This window comes from Chiloscyllium plagiosum, unplaced genomic scaffold, assembly GCF_037043375.1.
Source record: "Chiloscyllium plagiosum isolate Xiang-an unplaced genomic scaffold, Cpla_swu_hap1 HiC_scaffold_20, whole genome shotgun sequence".
Taxonomy (NCBI): Eukaryota; Metazoa; Chordata; class Chondrichthyes; order Orectolobiformes; family Hemiscylliidae; genus Chiloscyllium; species Chiloscyllium plagiosum.
In genome coordinates this window covers 30513361-30533266 of record NW_028270158.1, presented here as the reverse complement: position 1 = coordinate 30533266, position 19906 = coordinate 30513361, and the positions used below count along the sequence as shown (strand labels likewise).

Sequence of the window (19906 nt, the reverse complement as noted above, 5' to 3'; positions counted from 1 at the left end):
AAAAGGGAAGATTCTGACTGTTCTACACGAAGACTGTTCATTTCTACCTCTCAATATCACTTTATTCCTATCCGGCCTCATCTCACCTGCTGAAATCCTCACCTTTGATTTTTTTTTCCTTCTAGACTGGACTAATCTATTGCTCTCCTAGATGATTTGCAATCCTCCACTCTACATAAATTTGCACTCATCCAAACCTCTGCCATACATTACCCTACATTTGGTGACTTTCACTGGCTCCAAGGTAAGCAATATCTCAATATCTGCTTTAAGTTTCTGAATTGCCTTAATCAATGTCCCTCCATTCCAAAGGCCCATCATTGCAGCCTGGGGTCTTCAAGCATTTAAATCAATGCAATTGCAATGGTTTCTCCACATCACAAATGGCTGGCATTAGTCAAAGACAAGAACAATATAAATGAGCTTGCTGAAATAAATGGTTTAAACAAAGAAAATATTATAGCATAATTGTTTTCTCTACATACTATATTGGGGTGAGAAAGAAACACTTTTAAAAATTAGTATGAACTTCAAAAGAAAAACAACTTCAACTGAAACCCTTCAACAGCATGTCACTCTGAAGAAAGCAAACTAACCAATATTTTGTACTGAGCACACAGTACAGTGAAATAACTTGAGTTGCAGTCTTTTCACTATAGGCCTGATGCTTTAATGAATAGATTTTTTTTTCCCCAAAAAGCACTAGTGTTTATAAAGTCTGAGGTAATTAAACTTTTAAATGCTTTCCCATCATCTGATTATGGTGACTTAACACCAAAGTAAAACAATCATAGATAAAGATAAGACACCAAGATAAAACACTAATCCCAATCTCATTTGCTGGTATCCTCCAATACACTCCTTGCCATCTCTTCATCCCCATTTCCCAAAAGCAACAGGTAACTCTGAACCAACATTTTAAGCTTGCTGCAAACCATTACACTATATAAAGGAAGCATTGCAATGATGCATTCACTGCCTTTTCTATTTAATCAAAAAATAACGTTACATGGTACCACCACCAAACACACTCAAGGAAACATACAATAGCTGAGCAACAAATGTCATCTTACCTTTATTTTTTTGTTCAATTGCCTGCAACAAAAGAAAGTCTGTCAGTTTGAAATGAAACCTTACACCTAAAGATTACCAAATAGCTGCACAAATGGATTACACTGTGGAAAATATCCCACAAAATTTCGAAAATCAGTGGAAAAAAAACATTTACTATAAAAACTTAAGTACTACAATTACTGATACATTAAAACAATTCCAAAACAAAAAAGTTTCATAGTATTATGTTTCTAGCAAAAGCAAAGATTTTTATTACAGAAAGGCAGTAAAATACGAATAGGGAGGTGCCTGTCAGATGCATTCTGAGCCTTCAACCTATGCAAATGAGATTCCATGTATTCGCTATGCAAAGAAAGTGCCATTAAAGGTGAGCAACTACTCAGAGATGCAACCATTGATACAGCAACCATTATCCTCATTCGACAACAAACTAGAAAAATAGGTAGCCAACACGACAGGAAAGGCGTGCATGCAGATCATTCTTCAGAAAGGAACTTTTAAACAAACTTTGCCAGACGCTCTTCAGGCCCCAACTTGGACAAAGTATCCTATTTTGGAGTTCAAAGCTTCTGAACAGCTAAGTTCGAGAACATGTCCAAAATAAATTCAAACTTTCCAAGGTCCATAGACACTTAGTACAAGCCATTCAGCTCTTCAAACCTACTCCAATTTTAAACATGATTGTAGCTGATCATCCAACTCAGAATCCTGTTCAGGCTTTCTCCCCACACCCTTGGATCCCTTTAGCCTTAAGGGCTATATATATGCCTTTAAAACATTTAATATTTTGGTCTCAACCACTTTGTGGTAGAGAACTTCCCAGGCTTACCAATCAATGATTTGCTGAAGAAATTTCTCCTCAGCTTAGTCTTAAATGGCCCATCCTATATTCTTAAACAAGTGAACTCCCACAGTCATTGGGAATATCCTTCTTGCATTTACCCTGTCTAGTCCTGTCAGAATTTTATAGGTTTCTATGAGATTCCCCCACTCATTCTTCTGAACTCAAGTAAATATAGACCTAACTGATCCAGTCTCTTTTTGTACATCAGTCTTGTCATCCTAGGAGTATATCTGCTATCCTACAAAGATGGGAGATTTCTGCTCCAGTGTACTACTGACCTACTGGTAGATAAATCCATCAGCTCCAAGGACAAGTGTATCAACTTTTCAAATATAGGTAGAGTGCCTTGAAGCTCACTATAAACTTAGACAATAGCCATGCAGTTGCATCTAATAATAGCAGCATGATGACAAGATTTTTTAAATACCATGCTTCCACAATGATCAGTTTCAAAAGTATTTTATTGGCTAGAAAGCATTTTTGAATATCCTGTGATTATGAAAGGCAATATAAAAGCAACCTTTACTAGTGGTTAATGTAAGATGCTAAGAGTTTTAGAAAAGCTATGATATGACAACTTGGATCTAACTTGACAAATGTAATATACAACTGGATTGTGAACTGGCCAGCTTTCCTTAAAGTAGACTGCTTGCATCACTGTGTGCCGTTTCAAGTATCTTTTATAATACTTTTATGATCAGACAACTCTGCGTCAAGTCAGAACAGCAACTAGAGATTCACCGCTAAAATATCAAAATGAACAGTTCAAACAATTTGAATAAAAACATCTCAAACAGGAGTAAGAGAGTTGTAATTATGCGGTCATGTTATGGCACCAGGTGTTTATGGAAGGAGACATCTGCAATATACAGTATACTTTAAACTAGTAAAAGTCATTTTGAAGATTATCCTTTAAATTATTTTTTAAAATGTTCCAGATTCACAGGCAAGAATCTGTTTCCTACAAAAGGTACATTACATTGAGCATCCTAAATATTTAGATTCCCACGCTTTGATGGAGTTATTAATTGGTGGGTTTAGGCATCCTTATCTCCCGAGAGAAGTACCACACGATTGACAAAATCAAGCGCTGGTGGGAGTAGCAAGTGTATATTGCTCTAACTCTAACCATTTCTCAACGAAACACTGAAATTTTGCCCTAAGTTAACAGAACAGTTTTAGAGGTACTGAATACTCCATGGATTAAAATTTCAAAGTTTTTCGATAGAAGATCACTTCAACGCAGGCAGTTGCATCTTTCATTGCCCACCCCACAATAATGCACTTTTATTTCAAACACTATAACAAAGGGTGAAGTTCATTGAATGTTATGCTGTTATCTCAGAAATACAGTACCTTCTTCAAAGCGGCTTCCTTTTTCTTCTTGTCGTCTTTTCTTTTTTTCCTTTCTTCCATCAACTGTTCTTCCTTTTCTTGCACTCTATCCCTTTGAAACAAAAACAATACGATTCAGGGCACTTAGCAAGATGATTTTGTTGTTGTTGCTGGAATGAAAGATGCGGTTCAACAGAACTGGAAAATAGAAAGAAAGAGCTCTAATGTACTTACAGGATTTTTTAACCTTACAATTTGTAGCTCATAATGTTGTGCCTGCATACAACATGATAGTGGACTTCAGCAATTGTTTTTATCAATAAAAATAATCAAAGTACTTTGATTTTACAAGTGTTTCTGAACCTCCTAAAGCAAGGGAATAAAAAAAAGCCAGCACGAAGACAGATCAAATCACAATCAAATTGCTTTATCTAACCTGAACAAGCATATAAACACAACTTCAGGAAATGACAATGCTTGATTTTACTGTCGCAAAAAAATAAAGTAGCCTAATGGAGAGCTGAACCAATTCTGCAGGGGTCACATTTACTATTTATAAAGCAAAAGGATGCAGGAAGCCAAACTCATCAACAAAGTGGCATGATCCAAGTACATTAGAAAGGATTCAAGTTGCACTTATAACCTGTCCTTTCGCTACTGTTCTAAAATTGGTCCTGTTAAGTCTAGCCTTTCCTTGCTTCAACAAAAACTATTTTTTACATTTCAGCCACCACTCAATTGCAGTTCTCTTGCTACCAATTGCAGCCAATGCAAGCCCATTGTTCGATCTGTAAAATTTCAATACCTCTACAGATAGGACAAAGGAAATGTCTGTTCATGAGTTACAAGAGCTGCCTCTGGATTGGCCACCACAACCTTTGAGGAGAAAGTGAGGTCTGCAGATGCTGGAGATCAGAGCTGAAAATGTGTTGCTGGAAAAGCGCAGGTCAGGCAGCATCCAGGGAACAGGAGAATCGACGTTTCGGGCATAAGTCCTTCGTCAGGAAGAAGGGCTTATGCCCGAAACGTCGATTCTCCTGTTCCCTGGATGCTGCCTGACCTGCTGCGCTTTTGCAAATAATGCAGAGTGGTAGCAAGAGACCAATCATCCTCAAAACTTCAATTGCTGATACATGGAAGTGCTTCGTCAAAATTAGATGAATGGGAAAAGCTAAGACTGTGCTAGAACAGTATGGTAAAGCAAGTCAGTCAGTAGAAACTTTTGAAATTACATTAAGTAATTGAGTAAGAGTAGTCCTTATGCTTTAAAGTTAATTGATGTGTACCAAATTAGGAAATACAATAAAAAGATATGCATCACCATGCTTGCCTTACTCTGCTCCAGACCTGTTCATTTTCTGCCAATTTGCTTACCACAGCTGCAGCATTTTAAGTTCCACATCAACTTCTGAAAATACAGGGCTAGTCAGAAAATGTTCCTTTGCAACACTGCAGTGAAAAGGGGAATTCCATACAAAGTCAATTTACCGCTGTCTTGAAGCATAATGAGGGAATTAAGGGGTGTCAAGATGGTGAATACATAAATCTATTTTCTAAAGGTGTTAGCTTGGCTGTTTCTATCACTTTCATATGCAATGCAAAGTATGAGCAACAAACAGTGGAAGCAGCATATGATAAGTAGAGTCAAGCAATTCCATAAAGTACAGAACAGATCTAAGTTCTGCAGTTCTGTCACATCTGAATAAGAATAGTGATGGACAATTAATTAAGGGAAACACTAACAACATTCTGGAAACACTAACATCATTGACCAGTTATTGATAAGGGCCAGCCATATACACACTGTAGGAACAAAAGGTCAGTGAGTGGGAATTCTACAGCAAGTAACTCACGGCCCAACTCAATATCCACCAACTATAAGGCACATGTCAGGCGGATGATGGACTTCCCCATTTGCATGGGGAAGTGCAGCTCCAACAATACTCAAGAGGTGCAACATCTAAGAAAAAGCAGCCCACTTGGTTGGTACCTCATCCATCTTCAGTATGCACCCTCTCCATTACCAAAGCAAGATGGCAGCAGAGTACCATCGACAAGATGTACTGCAGCAAATCACTGTAGCGCCTTCCAAACCAGGGACCTCAACAACTGAGAAGGACAAAAGAAGCAGACACATGGAATCCCATGACCTGAAAGCTCCCTTCAAGCAACACACTTTCCTGACTTGAACTATATTGTCATCCCTTCACTGTTGCAGGGCCAAAATCTTGGAACTTCCTTCCTTACAGCACTGAGTACACATCCTGAAAGGACTATTTTGTTCAAGATGGCAGCCATCCACCATCTTAGTGAGGACAATGCTGGCCTACCTGTGAAATAAGGCTAATTACTTCTTTCTTCAGAACTTTATTGCAACACTGAAGGAGTGATGCGTTTTCAAAGATGTTAAACAGTGGTCAAAAATATCCCATGGCATACTCTTGGTAATTACAGATAAGAAAAGCTGTAGTCCATGTATCCAGAATTAACATTTCGACAATCTTCAAACTATTTCTTCAGTCTTTGCTTTCATTTCTCCATCTTATGCATAAAACTTTACACTTGTATGCATTAAATTCCACCTCCCTACGCATGTTTTGCCCAACTAGTTCTGGTGTTGAAGGAAAATACAAGTTCAATCTTCTGACAAGCAACCCTCTGTCAACTGGCATAGGCAAAAGCAAGTTAACTGTTCATTAATTTGTGGCTCGTGTATATTAGCTGTGCTAGCCTGAATAGTGATGGCACTAAAAATAGTTATTCAAAGGCTGTGAGTTGCTTTATTACACTTAAGAATATAATGAAACAATATCTATATGCAATGCTTTCTGCTCTAGAGATTATTTTGTAACAAATACAAAAATTGCTGGAAAGACTCAGTCGGCCTGGAAGCATCTATGGAAAGAAAGCAAAGTTAATGTTTTAGGTCCAGTGACCCCGTCAGTTCTAAAAGAGGGTCAGTGGACTCAAAACATTAACTTTGGTTTCGCTGCAAGGTGACAGACCTGAGATTTTCCAGCAATTTCTGTTTTTCTGATTTCTCATATCCACCTTTCTTTGGATTTTTGTTCAGTAGAAGATGCTGTCCATTTAAGCACGTTTTCATTCCAGGTGCAGTATTCATTTATAATGTTCTTTCAAAAATTAAATTTGTTACTAGATTGGATGGGGGGGGGGGGTGCACACGAGGTGGAGATGCACACAGTTTTATTTCCTTCATGTTTTCTGCTGGTTGTCAAAGTAAGACTATTTGCCCAGTCCAAATAGGAACGAAGGGTCACAACAACAATGCCTCAACAATCACCTGAAGTAACACTCCCACTTCTAGAGCATGCCATTATAGCTGCCTGACAGGAAAAAGTCAATTTATTCTGGTCTGGAACTATCAATGCCATGTGGATACCCCAAAAGCATGACTAGTGGCAGATGGACATCTCCCAAATAGCTTTCCAAAAATTCAAGCATCATTATTCATCCAGGCATTCAGGAATCTAAATCTTGAAGTAAGGACTCTGCATTGTTTTGATTGTGGGTATAATCTTACCATATTCCACAAAATGATTCTCACTTTTGTGTATCTGTTCCTCAATAACTCCTTCAAAAACCTCATTGTACTCTTATTTCCATCTCAAATGCACGTTTCCAGGACTTTTTTTGATAACTTTAATTTTCACCATTTCTGGTGAATAGTTTTAATTCCATCTTCCAGATAGTTTCTTCAGGGCAGATGACTGAGGTGTCAGTGGGGGCGCACTTTGGGGCCAGCGACCATAATTCTATTAGATTTAAAATAGTGATGGAAAAGGATAGACCAGATCTAAAACTTGAAGATCTAAATTGGAGAAAGGGGAATTTTGACGGTATTAGGCAAGAACTTTCGAAAGCTGATTGGGGGCAGATGTTCGCAGGTAAAGGGACGGCTGGAAAATAGGAAGCCTTCAGAAATTAGATAACAAGAATCCAGAGAAAGTATATTCCTGTTAGGGTGAAAGGAAAGGCTGGAGGACTAAAGAAATTGAGAGATTGTTTAAGAAGAAGGAGGAAGCATATGTCAGGTATAGACAGGATAGATCGAGTGAATCCTTAGAAGAGTATAAAGAAAGTAGGAGTATACTTAAGAGGGAAATCAGGAGGGCAAAACGGGGACATGAGATAGCTTTGGCAAATAGAATTAAGGAGAATCCAAAGGGTTTTTACAAATATATTAAGGACAAAAGGGTAACTAGGGAGGGAATAGGGCCCCTCAAAGATCAGCAAGGCGGCCTTTGTGTGGAGCCACAGAAAATGGGGGAGATATTAAACAAGTATTTTGCATCAGATTTTACTGTGGAAAAGGATATGGAAGATATAGACTGTCGGGAAATAGATGGTGACATCTTGTAAAATGTCCAGATTACAGAGGAGGAAGTGCTGGATGTCTTGAAACGGTTAAAGGTGGATAAATCCCCAGGGCCTGATCAGGTGTACCCAAGAACTCTGTGGGAAGCTAGAGAAGTGATTACTGGGACTCTTGCTGAGATATTTGTATCATCGATAGTCACAGGTGAGCTGCCGGAAGACTGGAGGTTTGCAAATGTGGTGCCACTGTTTAAGGGCGGTAAAGACAGGGAACTATAGACCGGTGAGGCTGACCTCGGTAGTGGGCAAGTTGTTGGAGGGAATCCTGAGGGACAGGATGTACATGTATTTGGAAAGGCAAGGACTGATTCGGGATAGTCAACATGGCTTTGTGCATGGGAAAAAATGTGCATCAAACTTGACTGAGTTTTTTGAAGAAGTAACAAAGAAGATTGATGAGGGCAGAGCAGTAGATGTGATTTATATGGACTTCAGTAAGGCGTTCGACTATACTCCCCATGGGAGGCTGGTTCGCAAGGTTAGATCTTATGGAATTACAGGGAGAACTAGCCATTTGGATACCGAACTGGCTCAAAAGGTAGAAGACGGGGTGGTGGTGGAGGGTTGTTTTTCAGACTGGAGGTCTGTGACCATTGGAGTACCGAAGGATCGGTGCTGGGTCCTCCATTTTTTGTCATTTACATAAATGACTTGGATGCGAGCATAAGAGGTACAGTTAGTAAGTTTGCAAATGACACCAAAATTGGAGGTGTAGTGGACAGCAAAGAGGGTCACCTCAGATTACAACAAGATCTGGACCAGATGGGTCAATGGGCTGAGCAGTGGCCGATGGTGTTTAATTCAGATAAATGCGAGGTGCTGCATTTTGGGAAAGCAAATCTTAGCAGGACTTATACACTTAATGGTCAGTTCCTGGGGAGTGTTGCTGAACAAAGAGACCTTGGAGTACAGGTTCATAGCTCCTTGAAAGTGGAGTCGCAGATAGATAGGATAGTGAAGGTGGCGTTTGGTATGCTTTCCTTTATTGGTCAGAGTATTGAGTACAGGAGTTGGGAGGTCATGTTGCTGCTGTACAGGATATTGGTTAGGCCACTGTTGAAATATTGCGTGCAATTCTGGTCTCCTTCCAAGTAGAAAGGGTTCAGAAAAGATTTACAAAGGACGTTGCCAGGGTTGGAGGATTTGAGCTATCGGGACAGGTTGAACCGGCTGCAGCTGTTTTCATTGGAGAGTTGGAGGTGGAGGGGTGACCTTATAAAGGTTTATCAAATTATGAGGGGCATGAATCGGGTAAATAGACAAAGTCTTTTCCCTGGGGTCGGGGAATCCAGAACTGGAGAGCATAGGTTTAGGGTGAGAGGGGAAAGATATAAGAGAGACCCAAGGGGCTACTTTTTCCACATTGAGGGTGGTACTTGTATGGAATGAGTTGCCAGAGGAAATGGTGGAGGCTGGTACAACTGCAACATTTAAGGGGCATTTGGATGGGTATATGAATAGGAAGGGTTTGGAGGGATATGGGCCAGGTGCTGGCAGGTGGGACTAGAATAGGTTGGGATATCTGGTCGGCATAGACGGGCTGGACCAAAGGGTCTGTTTCCATGCTGTACATCTCTACGACTCTAATATTGATTGAACAAAGACTGGCAGTCAACTGTCAATTTTAAACCAGGCAGGCTGATTCAGAAAATGACTGTCATGTCTTTTGTTGAGCTGAAATAGGCACAGTGCATGTGCTTTGTCTGCAAAACCAGGGCCAATAAATTAATGTTTGTTGTTTCAAGTACATGAACCAGTGCCATATCATGAACTCAACTGGCAATCCTAAATTGGTGTTGGTGCAATTCCTCGCACATTCAGGATCGTCCAAATGCAAAACTGCATTTTATAGCGAACATCGCCTTGCGAGTCAAGAAATGAATTTAAGTGGCGTGATGTCAGACATGTACATCAGATGTTCCAAAGACTGGTGGATTCTAACAGTATATCCTCTTAGCTGCGTACAACAACCAAGGCACTGACTGCATCTAACCAGCCTGTACTCGCAAGATCCAGTGCCCAATCTTGCACTTGACAACATATCGTGGATAATCCCAATGTGGACTCAAGTGGGCCCAGCCTGGACTTTGTAGTGGCTGCATGTGAGCCCTTCTCTATTTTTCTAGGATGAGCATGGGACCAGGCATTGGAAGCAGAAGCTGCTACACTGGTGGAGGCAACGTTGGTGAGTTAGGCCCAGCAGCAAAAGGTGGCCGAGGATCGGTGACTTTGTCGTTGATTGGGTCTGGCACTGGCATTAGCGAAACGGTGGTGAAAGGGCATCACAGTGACTTGAACAAAGGTGGGTCCAGAAGTGAAAAGTGCAACTCTGACACAGATTGGTCCGGCACAAGTCGCATCAAGACAGCGGAGGAGAATTGGCGCAGTGGCAAAAAATGGCGTTTGAAGAGTGGCATCCATTTGTCAGATCCAGTGTAGATGGCAACAAGATGGTAGGGGGATGACAGCACAGCCATGACTGATGAGCTGGGTCAGGACTGAAGGACAGGTTTTTTTTTCTTATTCTTAAAACTATTCAAAATGGTGCCAGATCGTGGCAACAGTGGAAAAGCTTTTCACTGTATTATACAGTTTTTCTCAATATAAAATGCACATGACAAATTCGTTTAGTATTATGAATTAGAATTGCAGTGTAGTGCTCACATATGTACTGGAAACTACATGTAGTCATAACTCAAGGCTGTGTGGGGGCTTTGAAGACAAAGAACATGTACAATCACTGCACCCGTTTCAATTCCACAAAATCTTCACTGGTTCATTGAGCACAATGCTCTGAACAATGAGTCAATACAATTGGTTTAAAATTTAAACAAATTCTTGACAGTTAACTATTATTAGGTGCCTTTTCCATTGGAACACCTTATCCAATCAGCGTCTATTCGCCAAGCAATAAGTATTCTCCTCTCGTCCTTTAAATACTGGTTTCCATTTGAATTCATATTCTTGCAAACTACCCCGACTCCAAAATGAAAAGATTCAACAAAACGTGATTTCTTCCACTGATATGCAAACTCAGTATTGCCAATGAACTGGTTAATCAATTATTGGTCATACCAATTGATGGCAGAATGCTTGTCAGGATATAAAATTGCAGGAAATAGTATAAATTAGCCATTTGGTCCTTCTAGTCTGCATAGCCATTTAACGGATTTCCAACTTCAATTTAACTTTTCACCCCACGATACAACAAAAATATTTTGGAATTTTAGTTCTCTGCAGTTCCAATACATTTCGACTATATCCAGATTTAATCCAGGTGGGAGGGGAAGCAATAAGAAAATCTGTGCCTTCCTAGATTTGCACAACACCAACTTTATCTTGCAACAACAAACATTGCTGGCTATGTAAGTTGAAATGGGAAGAAAAAATTGCACTTAAACAGGTCACTAAAAATACATTGTAACAACAGAAAACCAAGAATCCAAAAATACTTCTAAGATAAAATACAGGTATCCTATTCAAGTCCAATAATTTAATGAAGTATCCAACTTTAATTCTTTGAGAAATCTAAACTCCTCTTCCCCTCCCAGATCTGCAATAAAGTAAACTATACAGCTTAGTTTCCTCATTCTTATATCTTGATTAAGACTTAAGCCCAGTTTGTGGGGATTTATTAAAATATTTAAACTATTATCTTCAGATGGCACACTAATCTGTGCAACTTGCTAGTATTGGTAAAATAAATTAATGGACATATTACTGCTGCAGCCCTACAAGACTGTAACAAATTACTGACCTGTTAATTAACTTGTAGCCACTGGATTCTGCACTATCACATGCATTTCATTTCAGACAATTCAATCTGAACAGACATTTGTTTCAGTTTTACTATTCTGACGCTCAGCCAGGTGCAATGTGTGTGGTTGCATCAATGGTGGGGTTGGAGGATACATGAGACCAAAGATGGAAGGGTTAATCCTTACAAGAAAGGCTAAGCTGTTGTTACATGTATTATGCACACTCACACTTAAAACCACGAGCAACCTCTTCATCAGCACTAGCAAAGTTTATGCTTTGAAAGCATTGCCAAATTAACCCAGTCACATCAGCATTATAGAGTTGTTCAGCACTCCGGTCATGCTCAAATAACATTTTTCGTCACAATGAAAGTTGAAGTCACTCATCATTACTGTATTACCTATGTTACGGACATCTCCAATTTCCTGATTCATAATGCACAATATTACTACAATTTGTCTATAAAGAAATGCCATCAACACTTGCCACCCCTTGGTGTTTCTTCGATCCACCCAAATAAATTCCACATCTTGGATCCTATGTTACATGATCCTCTCACCACAGGAGTACTCAACTTCCTTACCCTGCTTCCTATTCTTCCTGAATGACGAATATCCTTTTAAGTTTGTTTTTATTCGTTCACTGGATGTGGACATTGCTGACAGGGTCGGCCTTTGTTGTCCATTCCCTCATTACCCTTGAACTGATTGGTTTGCGAGGCCATTTCAGAAGATTCTGATGAGTTACCACATGGATCTGAAATGACATATAGCTAGGCCAGGTAAGTTTGAGAATTTACTTACCTAAAGAATATAAGTGAACCAGATGAGGTTTTACAGCAATGGTAATTGTCACAGTCACCATCACAGACATTTGATTTTCAACACAGGATTTATTAACCGAATTGAAATTGCATCAGCTGTCATGGTGGGATTTGAACAAGTCAGCATCTGTAAAGTATTAAATTGATCATTACATGTCTCTATATACCAATTAAATTATGCCTATTTACCTCCATTTCCACCTTCAAATCATTTATCTTGCAGTGAATTTTGTAAGCGTGCAGAAAAAGTGCCTTGACTTGGTCTTTATAACATCATTGCACATTGTGATCTTATTTGATACTTGTATATGTTTCAGCTACTTTCTAATTTCATCACTACCTCTTTACTTCAAGTTATCAGATAGGTGGTAAACAAATCTGAGCTCCCTTAGGTTCTGATCCTTCTGCTAATCTTGTTTAATCCCTCAACAGCACTAATCTTCCTGTAAGGATGTCAGTCACTGTCCTATTAAGGCAAGCTGGTCATCTTATGCAGGCCCTAACCGCTCCAAAACTAGTCTCAATTCCTCAAACCTGATGTCCTACTCCTACACAAATTCTCTCGTCATATGTTCAATTGCTCAATAGTGGCACTGGGAGCAATTCTGAGACTCTTCCTCGAGGCCCTGCTTTTTAACTTCCTAAACTTCCTAAAATCAGCTTTCAGGAACTCATGTCTCCATCTCTGCCTACTATATTGGTACCGATGAAGATCGCAACCTTTGGCTAGATACCCTCCTCAGAAGAATGACTTGTAGCTGCTCTGTAACATCCCTTACCCTAGCATCAGGAAGGCAACATCACTTCAACCACAAAATGCACACATCTGCTTCCTTAACTAATGAACTCTTCTCACTATTGCCATTTCACTCTTCTCTCACCCCTCCTGTGCACCGAGCCACCTGCGATACCATGGACTTGGATCTAACTGGACTTCTGAGGAACCATCTTTGCTTTTAACTAGATTTTCATTTTGGGTATTGGCGATGTCAACTAGCTGCCTGGTAAGCCTGATCACTTGGGGGTTACGCATTCCCACTCCACCTATATGCTCCAAATCTGCAGAACGATCTAAGCTTGCTAGCTCAACAGATCTCTGCATCACTGAATCCAGCCAGTTCTCAAGATCCAAAGCCCAGAGTTCAAACTTTTACAGTTACTGTTCCCATTCGTTTGTGCGTCAAGGACACACTGAAGCGATCACAACTTCCCAATTACTACTGAAAATATAATTCACTTGGTCGAGCTGTCCTGCCGTACTCTAAACTTCACAAACTATAATAAATTAACTCACAGTATCTTACCTCGTACCAAAGCAAGAATAAAATTCTGGAGGCAATGTTCCAATCACCTGTGCAAGGGATGTTATGACACATTTGGAGCAGGTTGGACTTGAACCTCTGCCTCCTGGCTCAGATGTAGGGGTACTACCACTGCACCTCAAGAGATCTAGTATTAGAAGCTGATGGTAGAAAGTGAAAACAGCACCCCTTCACTAATTATGCTCCCTAAGTAAACTCCCAGTTTCACTCTATCCAAGCAAACTGGATGTAAGGCACACTCAGCTGCCTGTGTTTATATTACCAGAGGCTGAGATGAAGTGTTGCCAGAGCTAAAGTAACTTGTTTAATCAAGCCGCCTACTTAATTCATTTCAGTTTTTTTCCAGTAGAGGGCTTGCTTATCCATGCCCAATGCTGGAAGCAGCACAGACATTATGTTTGCACGAAATGTTAAATGCAAACAAGACTAGATTTTTCTGAAGGAGTTTAACCCTTCTGACTTGCTCAAATTCCCAGCTTCACTCTGTCCTGCCACACTCCATCTCCAGCTGCAGGCCCACAGAAGACGGATTCACCAAAGAAACAACATCTTTCCAATAGGAAGGAGACCAGAATTGCACGCAATATTCCAACAGTGGCCTAACCAATGTCCTGTACAGCCGCAACATGATCTCCCAACTCCTTTACTAAATACTCTGACCAATAAACGAAAGCATACGCCTTCTTCACTATCCTATCTACCTGCGACTCCACTTTCAAGGAGCTATGAACCTGCACTCGAAGGTCTCTTTGTTCAGCAACACTCCCTACGACCTTACCATTAAGTGTATAAGTCCTGCTAAGATTTGCTTTCCCAAGATGCAGCACCTCACATTTATCTGAATTAAACCCCATCTGCCACTTCTCAACCCATTGGCCCATCTGGTCCAGATCCTGTTGTAATCTGAGGTAACCCTCTTCACTGTCCACTACACCGCCAATTTTGGTGTCATCTACAAACTTACTAACTGTACCTCTTATGCTCGCATCCAAATCATTTATGTAAATGACAAAAAGTAGAGGACCGAGTGCCGATCCTTGTGGCACTCCAATGGTCACAGGCCTCCAGTCTGAACAACAACCCTCCACCACCACCACCACCACCCTCTGTCTTCTACCTTTGAGCCAGTTCGGTATCCAAATGGCTAGTTCTCCCTTTATTCCCTGAGGTCTAACCTTGCTAATCAGTCTCTCATGGGGAACCTTGTCAAATGCCTTACTGAAGTCCATATAGATCACATCTACTGCTCTGCCCTCATCAATCTTCTTCAGGGTTCAGAAAAGATTTACAAGGATGTTGCCAGGGTTGGAGGATTTGAGCTATAGGGAGAGGCTGAACAGGCTGGGGTTGTTTTCCCTGGAGCTTCGGAGGCTGAGGGGTGACCTTATACAGTTTTACAAAATTGAAGGGCATGGATAGGATAAATAGACAAAGTCTTTTCCCTGGGATCGGGGAGTCCAGGACTAGAGGGCATAGGTTTAGGGTGAGAGGGGAAAGATATAAAAGAGAACTAAGGGGCAACTTTTTCACGCAGAAGGTGGTACGTGCATGGAATGAGCTGCCAGAGGATGTGGTAGAGACTGGTACAATTGCAACATTTAAGAGGCATTTGGATGGGTATATGAATAGGAAGGGTTTGGAGGGATATGGGCCGGATGCTGGCAGGTGGGACTAGATTGGGTTGGGATATCTGGTCAGCGTGGACAGGTTGGACCGAAGGGTCTGTTTCCATGCTGTACATCTCTATGATTCTATAAATGCTCAGTGGCATATTTACACTAATTTTGTTTTATCGCATTTAATTCTCATTTGTAAACATGGCTGAACGGTTAAAAACTGATTACTAATTCTTCTAATCTTTTCAGACCTTTTGTTATTTTTACCAACAATTCCATAATATGGAGAACAAGAACTTGACGAGTTGCGAGAAATGGAAAATGTTTCCTGAATATTTGCGATGATTTATGCTTAAAGTTGCCTGAAACAAAGATCTTTTTTATAATACTGCAAGTTAAAACACCAAAAAAAAATTTCAAAAATACATCTTCAATAAACTTCCTACCAGTAACTACATCGAATCTGCCAGTTTAATGCTTCATTAGCATATCTGATTTCCAATGCAGGCCAATAATGTTTGCAACATGTATTTGCTTTTGGTTACTGGTATCAATCATTTCACTAACAAATGAACCAAACTGAATTTTATTTATAATTTTGAAATCAATTACATGTGGGCAACCTTACATAAAGTACCAAAAAATCATTTGTAATATGAAACAAATACTATTGCAACAGATTTGAATCCGAATGCTTTTATTCCAGGAGACATCCATGCCACTGCCAAGCTCCCAACATAGGAATCTTATGAATCTAGTGGTAACCTGAAAGTAAAATCTGCTGGGTCTCAGCAAAGTTTGTGAATTTCAGCAAATTTACCTTTGGGATTTGGATGTCAGGCAAGATGCTTGCATTGGAACTGGTAGTGAGAGAACAAGTCTGACATTTAAATGAAAGTAACTCAAATTATATAAATGAGAAATGTGGTCTTGTGTTAAACATGACTTGCAAAGAGAAAGTGTACAGAGAAAGAGTTTATTGAACTGCTCGAAGTCAGCAAAAAAAATTCCCAAGTTTTTAAATCTAGAATGGACTCAAAATACACATTTGCCTTAAGACTATTTGGATTTAAAAAAACAAATCTCAAACTTCTCAAAGCCTATTTCTGAGATTTCAGATGGAAGAACTGAACAAAATGAGTGTTTTTAAACTGTTTGAAAAACTATGAACATTCAACAACCAATATTATGCTCATTTGCACTTGAATGTGGCCCTTCACTCCCACACCATGTTTGGGAGACTGTTTAATAGTGCCCTTTAATAACAGCCTTTTCTACTGCTGGCCAGCAGTTGGTTCTGCAGCCACAATAGGGCAATTGTTCCAACTCCAGACATCCTTAACACAAGCATTCATAACCATTTACAACCGTTGCAAAGCACATCCCTTATTATCGATCCTGACCTCTCTTTTAAGGGGCATATAATGACAGAAGGATTTTGCAGTAGACTGTCTGCAAGTATGGCCTACAGGATTAACAAACCTGTAACCACAACAAGAATCGGACTAGCCTGAGTGCAGTTGCTGCATGCAATGTAAAATGCATTTCATTAGGCTGGGATAAAGGATATTTTGGCCAAATGTCCCCTCATTTGTAGTCAAATACATACCAGATTGAACAATGCAGCTTTTCAATCAGTTCTTAAATGGTCATTTCAATGTGGACCATTAACATCAAGCTAATCAGACTCTTTCATACATTCTGGTTTCCCTGTTTTTTTGTGACTCAGACAGGACACAAATGATAGACAAGTCTATCTTCGGCCACAAACATACTTGTCACTGATGGGCGAAAAAATACTACAATGCATTTGCTAATGTCACACCTTATTAATGTACCCACTGTATTACTTCCAATGAACTGCAAAATTTAGAATAGCATGAGGCAATAACAATTAGAGTGCGCATACAGAGACAGTCCATACAGTTTTTCATTCATTACACAAGCCAGGTAAGATGAACTCTTATAGGTCACAAAACAAAGTAGCTAAAAGCAAAGACTAAGAAGTCCCAAATTGCAACTCAGCATGCATATTGCCCTATCAGGAATAGAGAAATAGGTTTAAACTTTGATACAATATCTTACAATCAAATAACTAACCAAAACTTGCCAATTATCACAAATAGCAGCCGCCTGAGTGAGGCAATGAAAGGTAAACAGTATCCATATAACATGTCTCTGCATTTTTCACCAGTCCCACACCACTAAGGGTCAATTAGCAAGTAACGGCAGGAAATTGACCAGAGAAAAGACTAACCAAATTGCCACATAATATGAAGTTAAAATTTAGCAATGCTGGCAAGATTGATCTATCTATTCCCCCAGTCCCCTATTGTATGGGCTGTATTGCTGCAATTAAAATTTAATGGGATACCATTTCATGAATCAATGCAGATATAACTCAGTATTACAATACATAACAGTCTAATAACATTTTCTATGAGCTGTTAAAAAGGCTAATGACTATTATTATAGCTAGAAAGTTAAAGCAAGAGTATCTGAATCCAAGCTGGATTTGAAACAGTACTACAGTAATTGCTTTCTTTCCGCTCTATTGCACAGATTAAACAGAATAACATCAATCCCCATAAAGCTAAGACATGACTAGCAGTGCCAACTCTTTGATCATTATGTAGCCCATCAAACAGTGATTCAGCATTTCCATTTTCCTACAATCCTCAAGAGTTCAAAAGTTTACCAAACTTAGTTATTACATATGACCAAGGCTTAGGAACAAAAACAGAAATCACTGGAAAAGCTCAGCACATCTGGCAGCATCTGTGGAGAGAAATCACAGTTAACATTTTGCATGAAGTGATCCTTCCTCACAACTGGTGGTGGTTCGGAAAGTGCTGATTTTTATGAAGATTAGAGGGTGGAGTTTGGGGGTAAGGAATAAATGATAGGTGGAGATAGAGCTCAAAGAGAGAGAGCAGTTGAACTCACAGTAGTGGACAACGATTAGCCTGGAAGAATGAATAGCTGCTAACGGGATGATGCTGCCAAACCTGTTGAGCGTTCCCATCAATTTGCTTTTGTTTCCAATTTCCAACACCCGAGTTCTTTCGATTTTTATTCAATAACTAAGGATCCACAACCCACTAGATGGAAAATTCTGAAGGGTCAGAATAGTGAGAAGAAATTATTCCTTAACTGATTCTGAAACGGTCGATCCCTTACCCAGCACATCACTTGATCCCTGAATTCGCTAGACGAGGAGAACAGCCTTCCTGCATCTCGCAGCATCTTTTCTTAATCTACAGTTCAATGCAATTTCTTCCTGCTCTTCCAAATAACATAACACTGGCCAACGTTCTCTAATCTCTCATCAGAGAAACTCTCTCAACTCAGTGATTTTGCTTGCACACCTTTCTTTGGGTAGGAAGATGAGAATAGTGGGCAGAACTCCAAATGTGATCTCAGCAAATCCCAGTGCAATAACCTTATTCTAGTATTCTAAACATCTCACATTAAAGACCTACATGCCACTGCCCTCCTAATTATTTGCTGAATCTGTACAGTTAACATTGTTTCATGAACAGACACCACAAATCTCCTCCTACCATAGTAGGTAACCATACATTTTTTCCACATGATACTCCAGCTGCCACTCCTGCCTATTCAGTTAATTTATCTAGATGTATCATTGCAGGTTCTGCACACCTTCTAACAGTTTAATTTCCTACCCAGCGCTCCACCCTCAGTTAACTTCGACACATTGCTCATTCCTCCTTCATCTTTTCGGAATTTTTGGTCGTCAAGAAGTCTTTTATTCTATAATGTCAGGGATTTCAACTTTTTATTTGCTTTGGAGGTGGATGCCCCACAAATATCGTCATCCTCAATGTTGAGGAAGCCCAGCATATTAGTGCAAATAACAAGAGTGTAATAGTTGCATCTATTTTCAGCCAGAAGTGTTGAGTGGATTCATGGCTGCCAGAGGCCCTCAGCATCACAGTTGTCATTTCTCATCCAACTCAATTCATTGCACTCCACATTGATTATAAAGAAACAGCTGAAGTAGCAATTCTTAAAAGATGTGCTCGGGAACTGGCCATTCCAGTACAGCTACAAGACTCGTGACTACTTGAACACATGAAAAATTGTTTGGGTTTGTCTTAGACACTGAACAGAATAAGTGATAAAAAGAATCATTTGCAGGACTATCAAGCAACAATTGCAAAGAAATACCCACTCACTGATGCTCAGCTTAGGTTCAAACACAGTCACATGGCTCCTGGCCTCATTACATCCTTGATCCAAACATGGACAAAAGGATGGAACACTGAAATGGCCCTCAACATCAACATAGCATTTGAAAAAACTATGGCATCCAGGAGCTTTAACAAAATTTTCATCAGCAGGAATCAGGGGAAAAACTCCACTGGTTGGAGTCATACCCAGCCCAAACAAAGTAATTGTGGCTATTGGCAGTTCAATAATTTCAGTTGCAAGACAAGCGTTCCATTAACTAGCTATTTTCTAATCAACCTGTTCAGGAATGCTATTACACAGTCTGTAACAAGTGGAACTTGAAACTAAGCCTCCTGGCTCAGAAGTCAGGACATGACTACATAAGTGACCCATTCCACTGACTAGGCATTTCACCACCTATTCAAACTGCTCTAATAAGAGATGTTATAACACACCCCTGGAGTAGATGGGACTTAAATATAGGTCTCCTGACTCAGATGTAGAGACATTATCACTGTACTGCAAGAGCTCCATTCCAACA

The 19906-nt window shown here is 39.9% G+C and overlaps 1 protein-coding gene and 1 long non-coding RNA gene across 11 annotated transcripts in view; one reads left to right on the top strand and one right to left on the bottom strand.

Annotated features, from left to right (window-relative positions):
* LOC148146590 (uncharacterized) overlaps window positions 1-15622 on the top strand; it is a 30530-nt gene extending 14908 nt beyond the window's left edge. Inside the window, exons 3-4 of the long non-coding RNA XR_015760563.1 lie at window positions 126-244; window positions 15421-15622. This is a non-coding gene — a long non-coding RNA (uncharacterized LOC148146590). The remainder of the gene's footprint in view (window positions 1-125; window positions 245-15420) is intronic.
* tnrc6a (trinucleotide repeat containing adaptor 6A) overlaps window positions 1-19906 on the bottom strand; it is a 172456-nt gene that overhangs the window by 128021 nt on the left and 24529 nt on the right. For 8 of the 10 annotated variants that reach the window (XM_043711717.2, XM_043711718.2, XM_043711716.2 and 5 more), the window contains exons 3-4: window positions 3275-3365; window positions 1074-1095 (exon numbers count right to left, since the gene is read on the bottom strand). In XM_043711717.2, coding sequence (XP_043567652.2) covers window positions 1074-1095; window positions 3275-3365 — 113 coding nt within the window. Of the gene's footprint in view, window positions 1-1073; window positions 1096-3274; window positions 3452-11993; window positions 12167-19906 lie in introns of all 10 variants that reach the window. The other 2 variants (XM_043711711.2, XM_087997768.1) reach the window with 2 other exon arrangements.